The 16,504-nt window shown below is 49.8% G+C and overlaps 1 protein-coding gene across 1 annotated transcript in view; it reads right to left on the minus strand.

Annotated features, from left to right (window-relative positions):
- Window positions 1–3,919: 3,919 nt before the first annotated feature.
- Window positions 3,920–16,504, minus strand: part of LOC118092996 (heparan sulfate glucosamine 3-O-sulfotransferase 4-like) — an 88,325-nt gene continuing 75,740 nt past the window's right edge. The window contains exon 2 of the mRNA XM_035131701.2: window positions 3,920–4,556. Coding sequence (XP_034987592.2) covers window positions 3,920–4,556 — 637 coding nt within the window. The remainder of the gene's footprint in view (window positions 4,557–16,504) is intronic.

Here is a 16,504-nt window from a genome sequence, read left to right on the forward strand (position 1 = left end):
TGGGTGAGACCCAGGCCTTCCCTTCCCTTTGGCCTTGTGGGGCCGCTCCCAAAGTCAGTCTCAGGGGTTCCACCCATATCAAAAATAAACATCTGAATATATGGTGCAGGATGCAGGGTGTGTGTGGAATGGCTCTTGCTCTTCACTCCCATCAACTGGGCATTTCCCCAGCACAGTGGCCACCTCCTGCTGCAAAGGGCACCCTGGACAGGAAGAAGCTCCTAGCATCTCTTGCCAAGGTCTCAGTCACTCTTCCCTTCACTCTGGATGCACAAAGAGGACAGTTGACTCCACCAAGAGTGGCCAAAGAGGGTCTTCCCTCGGCGTGTCCTTTATGCTCAGGATCCTGCTGGTCTGGAAATGTGGGGCGGAAGGAGGCGATTGTCCAAGTGCAAAAGGGATGGTGTTGTCCCCATCTTTGTCCATTGAGCAAATTCCCTTCAATTTTGGTGGCCAGTTCTGGACCCAGATTCTAGGCTAGGCAAGTCCGGCTCTTTCCCCAACTCAGGCAGATTCTGTGTGGAGCAAGGAGGAGAAAGGCAGTAATTAGAGACAGCCAAGACACAAAATCATAGAACTGTAGAATCAGAAGGAATCTCAAGGGTCATCTAGGCTAGCCCCATACAATGCAGCAATCACAGTTAAAGAATCCTTGACAGGTGGCCATCCAAACTCTGTTGAAAAACCTCCAGTGAAGGAGAGCGTCCACCACCTCTTGAAGGAGTCCGTTCTACTGTTGAATAGTCCTTACTGTCAGAAAGTTCTTCCTAATGTCAGAAACTCCTTTTTTGTCATTCAAATCCACTGGTTCAGGCCCTAGCCTCTGGAGGAGCAGAAAACAAGCTTGCTCCATCTTCCATGTGACAGCCTATCAGGTATTTGAAGATGGCTATCATACCATGCCCTCAGTCTTCTCTTAACCAGGCTGAAAATCCCCAACTCCCCCAACCGTTTCTCATAAGGCTTGGTTTCCAGACCCTTTGTAACCTGGGTCACCCTCCTCTGCACACCTTCCAGCTTGTCTATGGCTCCAAAGTCCCACACATGAGGATTTATTGGGCTTTGCAAAGAGCTACGGCTACCTTGCTGTAGCTTGTATGTGTATTGCGTTTGAATAGCTGTGCATGGCAGGCCACTCCACTTTTTAAGTTATTCTCCTATTTGTTTTTCTTAATGGTCCTGATCTTGGCCTCTTGTAACCTGAATGTTCCCCCTCCACCAGCTGATCTCCAATTGCCATTTCTCACCTAGAGGAAGAACCAAAGACAGTTTTGTTCTGGCTGGTGCAATATGACAAAGGAGCAGCAGGTGAGTGAGTGACATTGCTCCAGTTTTACAGCAAAGTCCAACTCCCACTTGACTAGCAAACTGTCTTGGTCCTGAGCAGAGGGGTGGCTACACGACTCCCATTGTATTTGCCCAACATGCTTGATTTTACCATGGGGTCAGGATTGTGGGGGGTGGGGAATCATGCTGAGCTGCATGATGAGGGTGCGGTTGTGCCCAGTGATTTTTCCTCCACTGAATACTGGTTTTCCCCCCAATGAGGGGCATCCCCCAGCTAGTCAATGAAGAGCTCAAACCTGGTAAGAGTTAAAAATGAGTCCTTCACCTGAATCCATTCATCACTGTGAATTAAATTGCACAACAACATGGCTCTCATTTAGCAGAGGAAATGACAGTTTAATAACATGTGAAACAATTTAAAGTCAGCCCTGGTGCAGATTTCCAATTTTCATGCAATAATAATTTGAGTGGGGGGTGGAAATTGTGGGATGGGGTGGGGGGGTGGAGAAGGAAAGAGTGTTTTATGTCAGATGCTGTTTTTACTCCTAATCAGGCTAATATGAACCGACATTTACTTGTGTGGAAACAAATGGTCCCATCCTGGAGCCCAGCCTCCTGCCAAAAGTTGACAAATGAATTTAGCACCTTTTCCCTGATCCCAAGCTCGGGTGCCACTTGACTGGGTAATGAAGCGCATGATGTGCTCTCAGCCCCGGGGTGGCTTTGCCTCGTTACGGAGCCATAGCTGCCTTCCGTGGCATTTCCAGTATTTAGCTTGATCAAGAGGGCGTCTGCATGCCAGAATCAAAGCTGAGCTTTGGCAACAGGCATCATGCATGTGCATCTGTGGCAACGAGGCCAGGCTGACAGATGTGGGGAAAGAAAAACAGCTGCGAAATGGCTCTAACTCTCACAAAAAACAACAACAACCAGAGAGGGACTAAAATGGACTGATGTGGAAATGAACTGCCTCAAAACACACACACACACACACACACACACACACACACACACACCCCTAATTCATGTATGGCAGTGAAATGGACTCCCTCGGAAGGTGGTCAACTCTCCTTCATTGGAGGTTTTTATACAGAGGTTGGGTGGCAAGCTGTCATGGATTAATAATAATAATAATAATAATAATAATAATAATAATAATAATAGTGGTACCTCGGTTTAAGTACACAATTGGTTCCGGAAGTCTGTACTTAACCTGAAGCGTACTTAACCTGAAGCGAACTTTCCCATTGAAAGTAATGGAAAGTGGATTAATCCATTCCAGACGGGTCCGCGGAGTACTTAAACTGAAAATACTCAAACCGAAGCGTTCTTAAACCGAGGTATGACTGTAATTTATTTATACACTGCCCATCTGGCTGGGTTTCCCCAGCCAATCTGAGTGGCTCCCAACAGAATATTATTATTGTTATTATTATTGTTGTTGTTGTTGTTGCAATAAAACATCAAACATTAAAAGCTTCCCTAAATAGGGCTGCCTTCAGATGTCTTCTAAAAGTCAGATAGCTGTTTATTTCCTTGACATCTGATGGGAGGGCATTCCACAGGGCGGGCACCACTACTGAGAAGGCCCTTTGCCTGGTTCCCTGTCACCTCTTGGTGCTGGGCCTCAGTGTCCGGGCTGAATGATGGAGGTGGAGACATTCCTTCAGGTATACTAGGCCGAGGCCATTTAGGGCTTTAAAGGTCAGCAACAACAATTTGAATTGAGCTCGGAAACATGCTGGGAGCCAAGGTAGGTCTGTGATTCCTGTATGACAGGGGGTTGGACTAGATGACATTTTGGGTCCCTACAGTTCTATGATTCTAAACTTTCTTCTTTACAAAGCTTTGTTTTCATACCCATTTACTGAGGGGAGACCAGGGAGTTAGCTATGACAGGCAGGAAACTGGGCAGTCTGGCTTGAACTTAGGAAGGCCAGAGGAAGCTGCCTTACACTAAGCCAGACCTCTGGTTCATCAAGCTCAGTGTCGTCCACAATGACTAGCAGCAAAGGCTCTCCAGGGTTTCAGCCCTACCTGGAGATGCCACCAGTGGGGATTGAACCAGGACCTTCTTCATGCCAAGCAGGTGCTCTACCTCTGAGCTATGATGTGCCTTCCCCAGAAGTGGTGCAGTTTCAACTAACCCTAGCAAAAAAAACTTTTGGGGGAGGGCTGTATCCAAGGGAAGGAGAAATTCTCCAACTGTGTCCTGGAGCCCCTCCCTTTTGTTGCAGTCAATGGAAAGAGAGTCACTGATGGAAGCCCTAAGGCAGGGGTAGCCAGCATAGTGACCCCCTTCAGACATTGCTGGACTGGACTCCCAACTCTCATCATCCCCAACCATTGCCCAAGCTGGCCACTGGGGCTGATGAGAACTGGAGTCCAACCACACCCAGAGTCCAACCCCACCTGGTTATCTCCCCCTGCCCTAAGGAGTGCATCTGGAGAAGCCCCAGGCAGAATCTTAGAGATTCTTTTCCAATAGGAAAGCCTTGCAGGAACCCAAAGTCCAGTTTTGCAACCCTATCAGGCCCTACAGAAGAGTTTCATCACATGCACGCACACACACTGCTGATGAAAATTCATTTACCTCTGGATGGGAGACAACTTCTTTCTGCCTGCCACAGCATCACTTATCCCCCTCTTCCTGCTCCCACTGGAAATCCTGGCCCGTCATTTGGTAAAACATGACATTGAAGGGCTTGTAAAATTTTCGGAGCCTCTGGATTACATCCCGATCAATTTTGGGGTGAGTTCGGCCCTTGGACTTGCCGAGGCACCGGGGGGCGCTGCTGTCCTCCGGCTTCTTCAGGCAAGGGAACCCCTTGGTCTTATTGAAATAGAAATATTTCTCCGACACCACCCTCTTGAGGCCCAGGAAGTCCTGCACTTTGGCCATTTCTCCGGCAGGGTCCGTGATGAGCCGTTCCCCGCTGACAAAGTGGATCTGGGAGAGCGGGAAGTACTGGAGCCAGCTCTCCAGGTGCAGGGCATAGATCCCAATGCGGATGGCGCTCCAAGAGGCATCGATCAGCCCGAGAGTCCGGTTCTTGAAAGCCAGCACCTCAAAGGTGGGGATCTCAGGCTTCTTGGAGAGCGTCTGGGTGTAGTCGGAGATGGCCCTGGTGACGGGGTTCCTGACCACCACAATCAGCTTGGTGTCCTTGGCCATGGAGTGGATGCGCTTGGGGGCCTCGTTGGTGACAAAATAGCTGGGTGTCTTCTCCATGGTGAGCTGGCCCTCCAGGGTCTTGGGCATCACATCCCTAGAGGGCAAGAGAATGGAGGAGTTTTGTTGGCCACAGACAAAGGCAGTGCCTGGATGTCCCACCCACCTGCCAAAGGATCAGCCTGAGCACAACATCAGAATTGGAAGAGCTTCAGAAAAGGGCAACTAAAATGATGAGGGGGATAGAATGGCTCCCCTATGAAGAAATCTTGCAGCATTTGGGGCTGTTTAGAGAAAAGGCGAGTAAGCAGCGACATCATAGAGGTTTATACAACTACTAGTGTCATTCAGCCCGTTAAGTAAACGGGCGCTAGAACGTATGTGAGAGGAGCGACGAGGCTGCGGCCTACCTCACCCCCAATGTGTGTGCGCATTGCCGGGCGTCTTCCTGCCGCGGCGGGCCTGCGTCTGGGAGGAGAAGGGGAGGCAGCCTTCTTCCTCCCGAGTAGACCTGCCCGCCCCCCTCCCGGGGGGTCTCCCTTCCGAGGCCTCTCAGGGGCCTAGCTGGGCAAAAGCGCAGGTGGCAGGTGGCGAGGAGATCTTCCCGGCCAGGCCTACCTGAGCGAGCCCGGCCCCCTGAGGGTGAGGAGCTCAGGACGGGCAGAGACTAGGGATGGTGAGGCACGCTCGGGCCGAGCTGCTCCCGCTGCTGCTGTTACCGCCGCTGCTGCCGCCTCCTTCCTTCACCAGAAGGCTGGAGGCTGGTGAGGAAGGTGGCTCCGGGGGCGCACATGGCTGTCGCGGGGCCGAAGCCGGGGCGGCGGCGGCGGGAGGGGATGGGTATCCTCTAGGCAGGCGGGGGCGGCGCTGCTGCTGGAGGCTGCCGCCACATGGACCCATCTTCCACCTTCACCTCAGGACGCCGCTACTGCCCCGGTAGGGAAATGGTAGGCAGAGGGTTTGGGAGGGGGAGAGCGTGTGTGTGCGTCCAGTCTCTGCGTCCAATCCCTGTGTCCGTGGGGCACATGCGCAGTAGCGCAAACCCAGGGACACAGGGACTGGACGCAGAGACACAGGGACTTTATTATATAGGATGCATGGCCTATCTCGTGACACTAGAACTCTTGGACATGCAATGAAGCTGAAGGTTCAGGACAGATAAAAGAAAGACCTTCTTAACACAGCACATAGTTAAATTGTAGAACTCAACCTTCTACAGTTAGCGATGGCCACTAACTACTTGAATGGTTTTAAAAGAGCATTAGAGCAATTCATGGAGGAGAGGGCTATCAATGGCTACTAGCCATGATGGCCATGCTCTGGGTCCACAATCAGAGGCGTTAATGCTTCTGAATCCCAGTTGTTGGAAACCACAGGCGAGGAGAGAGCTCTTGTGCTCAAATTCTGTTCGTGAGTTTCCCATGGAGGTGTCTGGTTGGCCACAGGGAGAACAGAATGCTGGACTAGATGGGCCATTGATTCAACAGGCTCTTCTAATGCTCTCAGCCCTTCTCTGCAACAGAACATAGAGCCTGGCCACCCCTTGCCTTTGAGCTCCAGGGCATGGCAAGTGTTAAGAGCGGCCTCAGGAAGCCATTATACAGTCAATTTGCCATAGGCATATGTAGACAAAAGTTAATTGACAATAAACCTGTCCCATACCTGCCTGAGCAGCAAGCCATCTGCTCAATTAAGCCTATTCACTTCAGAGCCTTGTACCAAAGTGGTACATTTAGGATTACACAAGACCTTTTTGTTATGATGACATGCTTTTAAATGTCTCTGCTAATAAAACTTAATACAGAGGAAGATCCCCTGCCTCTTGTCCCATAATTAAATTTATTTACTATCTTGCGTGCAAAGGAGGAATGACTTTTCTTTTATCTCTAATTCACATGCTCTGTCAATAATTAACTGCTGCTGGGTTTTGAGGTTCCTCTGCAAAGTGTTTTTCATGAGGCAGGAGGAACTTGCTTGCCACTTCACTAGTGGCGGAGCAGCACTGAGCTCCTTGGCAAGGTGGCTGCCTGCGCATGATCATGGCAGCTGCAAAGCAAAGGCTGGCCCAGCCCACCAGGGAAGGGTAGAGCAGAAGGGGGTCGACCAGCATTCCAGATGACCCTCTTGGCCCCAGCCCTGGAGCTCTGGAGGGTGCAACAGACTGGAATGTTTACGACGATGCTCTGCGGATTCCCATTTGGACCTAGCCAGCTGCTCAGACGTAATTTGGCAGCAACCAGAGAAAATGGCTACTGGCATGGCCAGTTTGATGTAGTGCCAGACTAGGACTTAGGAGAGACCAGGGTTTGAATCCCCACTCAGTCATGAAGCTCACTGAGGGCCAGTCACTGCCTTGAAGCCTAACTTTCTTCACAGGATTGTTGTGGGATTAAATGAGGAAGCGGAGAACTCCTTGGAGAAAATGGTGGAATATAAATGGAAATAAATAGATGGACGGATGGACAGATAGACAGACAGATAGACAGATAGACAGATAGACAGATAGACAGATAGACAGATAGACAGACAGACAGACAGACAGACAGACAGACAGACAGACAGACAGTAATCCCCCAGATCCAGCTTTGCTCTGGTAGCTTTTTTGGGGGGTGGAGTGGGGGGTGGGGAGCCTAAGCTGCAGGATAGGAGGACCCTCAGGACTTTCCTGAAAAGTGAGGAGTTATCTGGCTCCAAAATGCCTAGCCTTTTTTCAAGAGGAAGATGGTGTGAAAGGCATTTTGCTACCAGAGGCTGCTTCTGCTGCCAACCATCAAGCTCTAGCACCTACCATAACTGCCTCTTCCATGCTTCCCCCCCCCTGCCTTTTCCTATCACTGCCTCCACCACCTTTTGGTCCACCTAAGTTTGAGGCTCTCAGGGTCCTTCCTCAGAGTGAGGCATTGTTGATCACATGTCTTTGCACATCACCCCTGCCATTTCTGCAGTGGCAAATACTGTTAGAGGTTGAATTAATGGTTTGGTTTTACATTATTTATATACTGCTGGGCATTTCCAAAAGGAAAATCTCTAAGCGGTCTGGAGACATCACAGCCAGACAGCAAAACCCCATAAATTAAAATACCATAAAAATTACAGATAAAAATCAATGCCAGTCAATAAATAGCAGAAATGTTGTTGTTGTTGTTGTTGTTTAGTCGTTTAGTTGTGTCCGACTCTTCGTGACCCCATGGACCATAGCACGCCAGGCACTCCTGTCTTCCACTGCCTCCCGCAGTTTGGTCAAACTCATGTTGGTAGCTTTGAGAACACCATTTAAATCAATGCAATTAGGAACCACAATGAAGTGTGAAACTTTGAACAAGTACTGTCTGTGGCCACCTCGCCTATAATGCCTCTTTCTGGAGAAGAACCCTCAGTGTTAGGAGCACTGCAAGCGTTTTACTGCAGTGGCAAAGTGCTGGCCTGGGGACTTGGTCCCTGGCTGACTGGGGTGCCAGCAGCAGCAGCAGCCTCTAGCTGGATACAATGGAATAGTGGCAGACAGCAATGGAGACACAGGAAGCAATAGGCCAGAGATAGCAGAGGGAGTCTTCTCTTCTCATGAGGTGGCCAAAGTATTTCATGAGAAGAGAAGACTCCCTGGAAAAGACCCTGATTTTGGGAAAGATGGAGGGCACTAGGAGAAGGGGACGACAGGACGAGATGGCTGGACAGTGTTCTCAAAGCTACCGACATGAGTTTGACCAAACTGCAGGAGGCAGTGGAAGACAGGAGTGCCTGGTGTGCTCTGGTCCATGGGGTCACAAAGAGTCGGACACGACTAAATGACTAAACAACAAGAAGCAGAGGGCACATTTAACAGGTGGTCCTTGAGGAGCCTTGTGAGCTCAGCATTTCCTCCCAGGAAAGCCCCCACTCTTCCTGCTGTCTGTGTTGCAATAAGAGGAAGGAGAGGGGAAGGACCCTCACCAACATCAAGGGATGGTGCTAATGCCAAAGTCAAAATCATTTGAATCAACCACTAAGCAACATTACAGTAGGGAAACACAGGCTGGCTTTACTAGACCCCCGTTCAGGGCAGCAGCCATTTTTCAGTGAAATTAGCCAGGGGGCTTAGTTCCTTTCTGTCACTATTCCTTTTGAATGTTGTGGAGGTCTGGATCCCATATCTGTTTGCAAACAGCAAAGCCACCCAAGCGAGGTCCAGCTTGTTCCCTGCTCCCCTAAATGAAGCCAGCGCTTCAGTGCAAAAGGGAGGGTGCCACCCAGGAGTGCCAGCTTGGCCCCATGACTGTGGGTGCCCAGGGCTGTGGCTGCCATGCAGTGTGCAGGGCCCTGGCACCGAAATTTGTGGGTGCCCAGCCCTTTCATGGGGAATTTTGTGGGTGCTTGGGCACCCAGGGCCCCAGAGAGTTGGCACCTATGCTGCAACCTTTTCCGGAAAGGGAGCAACTGAGCTCAGGCAGGTCATCTTGGCTGTGCATCCTGAGGACTCTGTGTGTGTGTGTGTTCTGGGGAGGGCATTTTGGGGGCCCTTTGCAGTGTCCCAACAAGTCTGGCTCTCCCTCACTCCTGGGGCCACAGAGGCAGAGCTCATGAATAAAAGGGAGAGGCCAGCAGAGCAGGAAAAAAACAACCTCATGCTCTTCCCTCCTCACCGCATGCCTCCTTGTAATTTTCATGAGTTATTGGAGAAGGTCATTGGTTGCAATGGCTGGCCAAATATTTGATTAGCCGGCACTGCAATCCAAATGCAGGAGCTGGTGGGCACTCAAGCCTTCCTCTTGGCAATCAGACCTCCCCACAGCCCTCTAGGTCAGCTGCACCCATTGCCAGGGCCGTCTTAAGCATATCCGGCGCCATGGTGCAAAGCTCCCTCCGGCGCCCCCCCCCCATTTCCCAGAGTTTTTTTTTAGGGAGGACAGTGCTGCCGGCAGGACTGGAATAGGTGGGCAGCAGCTGGAGAGCGGCTCCTCCAGCGGGGAAGAGGCGGAGGCTGAACGTGGAGCCTCCCGGCTTAGCTGGACGCCTCGTGTCACAGTGGCCATGGCCGACGGAGGCTCCGGGCGTGGCGCTGCTTCGGCGTAGCATGGTGGAGGCGGGTGAGGGTGGCGAACTGATGGCAGGAGGCACCGTGTCCAGCCTCCGCCTCTACCCTGGCGCCCTCCAGAACTTGGCGCCCTGGTGCCCTGCACCACTAGTCTCTATGGGTAAGACGCCCCTGTGCATTGCTTTGGGCTCTGGGAAGCCTGATAGCTGCTGCTCCTCTGCAATGAAATGGGGTCCAGAAGTCTCTTGGTATATTGGGGGTATTCCTAGGGTGCTCAGGGGGGCTGATGGTGCTTCCAGCCTCTATATGCAAAGCTCCAATATCCTCCCTGGATTATGACCCTGCCGCAGGCAGGAAAACTTGATGGGATAATTCCTCTCCTGTCGGAACAGCCCACCTCTCTGTTCCATTTAGGGCACCTATTATTTATCGGCAAGCGGGAGGAAATTTGTCTCCCGTCCCTAGTTGCAGCAGTGAAGGCTGGCTCCGAAATGCCTTTGAGGGGGGAAAGAAGGTGGCTGAATAATGGCTCTTAACTGCTGGCTTCAAACAAGCTCTTAATTCTGAAAGGATACATTTTATAAATTTGCGAATTTGCATGTTGCCAACCCACCCCCACCCCTTTGTGACTTATTTAAATCCAGATTATCCTGTTTATTCCTTCAGTCACAGCTGTCATTTATCTCTGCGTAGGCTGCTTGTTCATTACACGGGCGGGGGCTTCCTGCAATCCTGCACGGAAAGACACCTTTTGTTGGCTGTGTTTTGATGCTTTTGCTGCAGAAGTTTAACAGAAACTCCCGTAGATCAGGACCACTGAAGCGAAGGTGTCCAATGGGTGCCTCACCAGGGGTGGCCTCAGAGCAGCAACTGTCTCCTCTGAGCGGCGTGGAGCCAGCTGCTCACCAACATAGCATGGGAGAAACATCTGTTTTCATCTTTAAACAAGAAGCTCGTGGCTTCCTCCTCCTCCTCCTTCCCCATTTGTACATTAACACATCCGGCTGTAATTGCTTGGCCTCTCAACTGTGCCCTGTTAGTATCCCAGTCAGACAAGCTAGGAATTTTCAAGGGGATTGAGCCTGCCTGCCTGCCTGCCATTAAAGGCAGCAATCTGCATGAAAACCAAAGTCTATTTGCTGTAAGCCCCCGAGTCAAATCTCTTGTTGAATTTGCTCAACAAAAAAAAGAAGAAAAAAGAAAGAAAGAAGGGAAAGAGAGGGGGGGAACCCACCCTTGGTTTCTGCTGGAATTTGCATAGAAGTAATGTCTTGTAAATCTCTTTCTGCTCTCTGAATCCATATTCAAGACCAAAAGCATTAACTTTGAAATGTTGTGCTTAATGCTGAAAATAATTTTAATCTCTCCAAAGCCCCATCACCAAAGTGTGCCCTCCAATCCCTTTGAATAAGCAACGCAGACCCCACAGCTGCTACTCCATAATGGGGGCATATTGCTTTAATTCCCTGGGGTTTTTAACAAACCTTAAACACGGCTGGTAAAGAGCTTTACCGAGGAACATCCTGGTTGCCCATATGCTCCTCATGGAACAGGAACTTAGCCCACACCAGGGAAATGTGGAAGCCGTCTTCCGCAGGGTGTTGGTGTGTGCTGAAGGTGCTTGACGGGTTGGGGGGCAGCAGAGGAAGGCCTTCAGATGTGGCAGAATGGAGGGGTATAGTCTGGCCTCCAAGGAACTGCCATATGTGGACAGAAGGTGATCCAGGTTGTATGGAGGTGACCTCAACACTGGAGGGCAGCAGAGGATGCCTTGTGTGAGCCAGACCAATAGGTCAGTATTGGATCTGCACTGACTGGCAGCAGCTCTCTGGGGTTTCAGAGAGGAATCTTCCTTGGAGATGCCATTGGGGATTGAATCTGGGACCTCCTGCACACAAAGAAGAGGCTATTCCTGCTACAGGTTGAGAGCAAGGAACATCCCACCATGGAGAGAGGCCTTTGCAGTTCAATCACCACCCCTTGCAAGAGGTCAGGGGCTGCCCTGTGAGTGAAAAGTCATTTCCCCTCTAGGTCTCTTTTGCTCTGCTTAAGGGAAAAGCATCCCTATGTTGGAAAGAAGTCTGTCCTGCTGCTCAGGAGGTGCTTCCAAGGAAGGTGACACATTTTCCTTTAAAAAAATATAGATCAATGCCTAACATTAAAGTATTTTTAAAATGGCACAATAATAACAAAAACAGCAGTAAGAGCACCGATAAAGACCGAGAAACTAAAATTAACCATCCATGAAAAGCTATGGGCATTATCGTTGTCTTCTTCACTATCCTCCCAAAGGTTGTCCATCACAGGGAACAACACTTCTGAAGTCAGAGGAACTGAAAGCAAGATTCTTGCCACAGACCTTAAAATCTAGGCAGGGTCATACAGGAGTCCCAAACTGCAGAGGGCACTTGTGCTTCCAAAACCCAAAGTAGGTACGGTAGTTCATGTCCCCTGGAACAGAATCAGTGGTGTACCATGCGTTGCCAGTGCCCAGGGCCACTGCCACATTCAACTGCCTAATGGTGTCCGTACCCCCAGAAGATTGCAGTCACAGAGATAAAAAGAGTTGTTCTATTGCCTGAAAAGGTCACTTCCTGGTTCGCATGGAGAAGCTGCTTTCACCAGAGCCCAGTGATGGAAACATTCAGCTGTATTGAGATAGCATTGGGTGTTGAAATTTTGTGCCCCTAACAATTTTGCACCCGGAGCATCTGCACCTGTGCCCCTATACCAGCTATGCCACTGCATAGAATAGAACATGGGTAGGCAAACTAAGGCCTGGATCCGGATCCGGCCCAATTGCCTTCTAAATCCGGCCCACGGACGGTCGGGGAATCAGCGTGTTTTTACATGAGTAGAATGTGTCCTTTTATTTAAAATGCATCTCTGGGTTATTTGTGGGGCATAGGAATTCGTTCATTATTATTTTTTCCCCAAAATATAGTCCAGCCCCACCCAAGGTCTGAGGGACAGTGGACCAGCCTCCTGCTGAAAGTTTGCTGACCTCTGGAATAGAACCTTACAACAAAATCATACATATCTTTACTTAGAAGTGATTCCCTTTCATATTGATGGGACACCCCTCCTAGGAAATCCTGTTTAGGAGTGCAGCCTCCAATCAGCCACCCTTGCTACTGCCATTCAGAACAAGTGCCGACTTATCCTCCTCCCCAAGCTCAGCAGTTGCAGCATAGGTGGGGGAAATAGGGACATTCCGGGATCAAATATGCGGTGGGGGGTTGATTTCTTTGGGAGGGGGAAATAGCCAATTTTTCCAGTTTTGAAAGGTGTCCACAGGCCTCTAAAGGCTCTCTCTCTCTCTCTCTCTCTCTCTCTCTCTCTCTCTCTCTCTCTCTCTCTCTCTCTCTCACACACACACACACACACACACACACACACACAATATCTGGCTGAAGGCAGGAATCTAAGCCTGGAGACCCCGCCCTGAGCAAGGCTTTCTCTTCAAACAGGGCAGCAGGGCAGCTTCTATCTCTGTAACCAGCTGAAACTTGCATTTGGTATCCTTCTGAAAAGTGTGGATGCTTCTTCCGTCCCACCCACCCCCCTACCCCATAATACCATGTCAATGGAATGTGTTTGTGAGTATTACCATAACAACCAAGGTGCCAACATCAGCTACAACCTGATAGGATCAGGAGAAGCAGAGGACGGAAAGAAAGGAGTGAAGTTGCTACAGCAACCACACCGTGGTGGATTTGGAGACTGTGTCAACAGACAAGTTACAGAGGAAATCAAATGAAATCTCCACCCGCCACTATGTGAACAGCAGTGTTGCTGCTCAGGCATTCAAAGAACATGTGCAGAGGGTTAAGAGGGTGCATGCGCTGTGGTACATTTGCGGCACCTCCCCACAACGCCCTGCTCCTGGCCTGCAATGACTTCCCCAAATTGAGCAGGAAAGGCTGAGGGCAGCTCACCCGTGTATCCACCGGAACATGCTTAGAACCCCTGGCAGGGGTGGGGCTCATAATGCAAGGCTCCTGGCTGTGTGCCAGTGTGCATGGGGCATGTGTCTATATATGCATTTGGCTTTCTCCAGACCTGCACTCTTGAATCCATTGATTCCCCTGCCCAAATATTATTCTTCCCCATACAACTTCCTCATCCCTGCCTCAGCTCTGAGCCTTTTTCATACATGGATTTCCCTTAGCAATAAAGGCTGCACCCCGTCCTCCAGGATACCCCTGGAGCATGGGTAGGCAAACTAAGGCCTGGGGGCCAGAGATCCGGCCCAATCGCCTTCTAAATCCAGCCTGCATGTTTTTACATGAGTAGAATGTGTCCTTTTATTTAAAATGCATCTCTGGGTTATTTGTGGGGCATAGGAATTTGTTCATATTCTTTTTCAAAATATAGTCCAGCCCCCCACAAGGTCTGAGGGACAGTGGACCGGCACCCTGCTGAAAAAAGTTTGCTGACCCCTGCCATAGAGTATCCTCAGTGCTGGTGAGTTCCAAACAGGCACTTTCTGCAAGACCAGGATCAGGAATAGGTCCTAAAGTGCTTGAAGGCAGCCTGAACAATGTGCCCAGTCGAGGACATCTAAAGTATCCTCCATCCTATCCCTTTTAATCTGGCTATGTGACAGAGACGGCATCCCCAGTCCAACACCCCTTAGCCTCTCACTAAGCGAGGCAAAGAGGTCATTCCCGACCCCTCCCAATGGATGCCCAGCTTTCCCAATCACTCTGGCTGCGTCTTTCCCTCTCCCTGCCTGCTGCTTCTGCCAGCAAAGCAGGGGGGCGATCTCAGCGCAGCAATTCACCCAGATTGCAAAGAGGCCACTCAGAACTCCCCTGGGGTGGGGAAGGAGTTCATCAGTGGAGAGGAAATAAGGAGAGTGCATGTGTGAGAGAGAGAGACACAGAGATGTGACCAGGCAATATGAAGAAGTGTCAGAGATAACAATCATCAGGGCCACAGCAGACACAGCAGACACAGCAAGGCCCAAAGGCTGCTCTTCACAGAGAGACTTCAAGAGGTCTCTGCTGCATGGCAGGAGGAAATAAAGGAGTGTCTGGGAATCAAAGGAGGGGGTCTGGGTCAAGGAGCTTCCCCCCCCACCTGTCTCCTCCTCCCCTTACTTTGCTCCCAATGATGTGGGTGGCACTTTGGTCTAAACCACTGAGCCTCTAGGGCTTACTGATCAGAAGGTCGGCGCTTCAAATCCCCGTGACGGGGTGAGCTCCCATTGCTCTGTCCCAGCTCCTGCCAACCTAGCAGTATGAAAGCATGCTAGTGCAAGTAGATAAATAGGTACCGCTGCAGTGGGAAGGTAAATGGCGTTTCCATGCGCTCTGGCACTTGTCACGGTCCTCCATGCGCTAGTAGCGGTTTAGTCATGACCTGGAGGACTGTCCTTGGACAAACGTTGGCTCCCTTGGCCTGAAAGTGAGATGAGCGCCGCAACCCCATAGTCGGCTTTGACTGGACTTAACCATCCAGGGGTCCTTCACCTTTACCTTACTTTGCCCCCATCTCCAAGAGGAGAGAGGAGTTAAAGACTGCCCCCCCAGTCAACAAGTTGGGTGAGGGATGGAATCAAATTCTGTGTTTGTGTGTTTGCTAGGGTTGCCATATTTCAAAAAGCGTCGAGCTTTTTTTTTTTTTTTACACTACCAACATGTGCCGCCATATGTCTGGATTTTCCTGGACATTTCAGCAATTACTGACCAGATGCTGCTTCAGAGGGCTGAATACCAGCTGTGCCCAGAAAATTCAAGATGTATGGCAACCCTAGGTATGTTTGCAGGGGGAGGGTGCATTCCCAAGCAAACCCAGAAATCTGCTCCTAGAAATGATGCAGTGGTCATCTGAAAAGCAGCCCCAGTTCTGGGCACCGCCATCCATGTTCAGAGGAAAGTGCATAAATGGCGCAAAAACATTTCGAAGAGCTGCTGACAAATGCCCCCTAAAATAATTTCAAAGTGTTATTTGTGTTTTTTAAAAACAAACCTTCAAGAACTTCCCCATGTGAGGGGAAGTCGAAACAAGTATGCTGAGTGCTACCTGCACCCCTTTTCGGAAGAACGCCACAGTAGATCATCAAGGGGGAGCACCCCAGGTTTAATCCCCATGGGTGTCTTCTCCAGGCTGGCTGGGGAAAGACTCCTAGCTAAGAAACTTGATTGTAGGTAGGACAACCCTAAAGGCTCTCTGTTCAGTCAGCTTTCGACAGTTAGCTCTGTACTCTCTCTCTCATTCTCTCTCTCTCTATTTCTCTCTCTATTTCTCTCTCTATTTCTCTCTCTATTTCTCTCTCTATTTCTCTCTCTATTTCTCTCTCTATTTCTCTCTCTATTTCTCTCTCTCTCTCTCTCTCTCTCTCTCTCTCTCTCTCTCTCTCTCTCTCTCTCTCTCTCTGTGTGTGTGTGTGTGTCTTGTGCTTGGGTCCTGCTAGCAGGTTTCCCACACCCATCTAGTCAGCCATACTGTAAGAAAAATGGCCTGATCCAGCAGCCATATTCTGTTCTTATATTTTGCTGTGTTTTTCTTTTCCTGCCCCTGTTATACATTTATTTTACATGTCTTGCACTTTACATTATGAATTTATTATTTTTTGGTCCTTAATATTCTGGGTTGAGTATGTTCTATTCTGCCTTGGAAGGGACCCTCTAAACAGTGAGATATAAAGTAAACACATTAAGGGGGGTATTATGCTGAATGTGGTTCACAGAAGACAGTAAGTCCAATAGCCATGAGAGCTAAAAAAGAGAGAAAGATGTCCTGCCATGTACCATTGACATTTCAACCATTACAATTCATTAAAAACATAACAACAGTTTAAACAAGGATGGAGCGATATCCCCAACACCAATAATATCAACATTATACCCACAAGGAGCAATTCATTTAGTGGTTCCTATTAAGAGACTGAACAATCAGATAACTCACCCACGACAAACTACCAGCAAAAGAGACCCTTCTACGGTTCCCAGCAACTGGGATTCAGAAGAATTGCTGCCTCCAGCTATGGAGGCAGAGCATAGCCATCATGGCTAGGAGACATCAGT

This window comes from Zootoca vivipara, chromosome 14 (genome assembly GCF_963506605.1).
Source record: "Zootoca vivipara chromosome 14, rZooViv1.1, whole genome shotgun sequence".
NCBI lineage: Eukaryota > Metazoa > Chordata > Lepidosauria > Squamata > Lacertidae > Zootoca > Zootoca vivipara.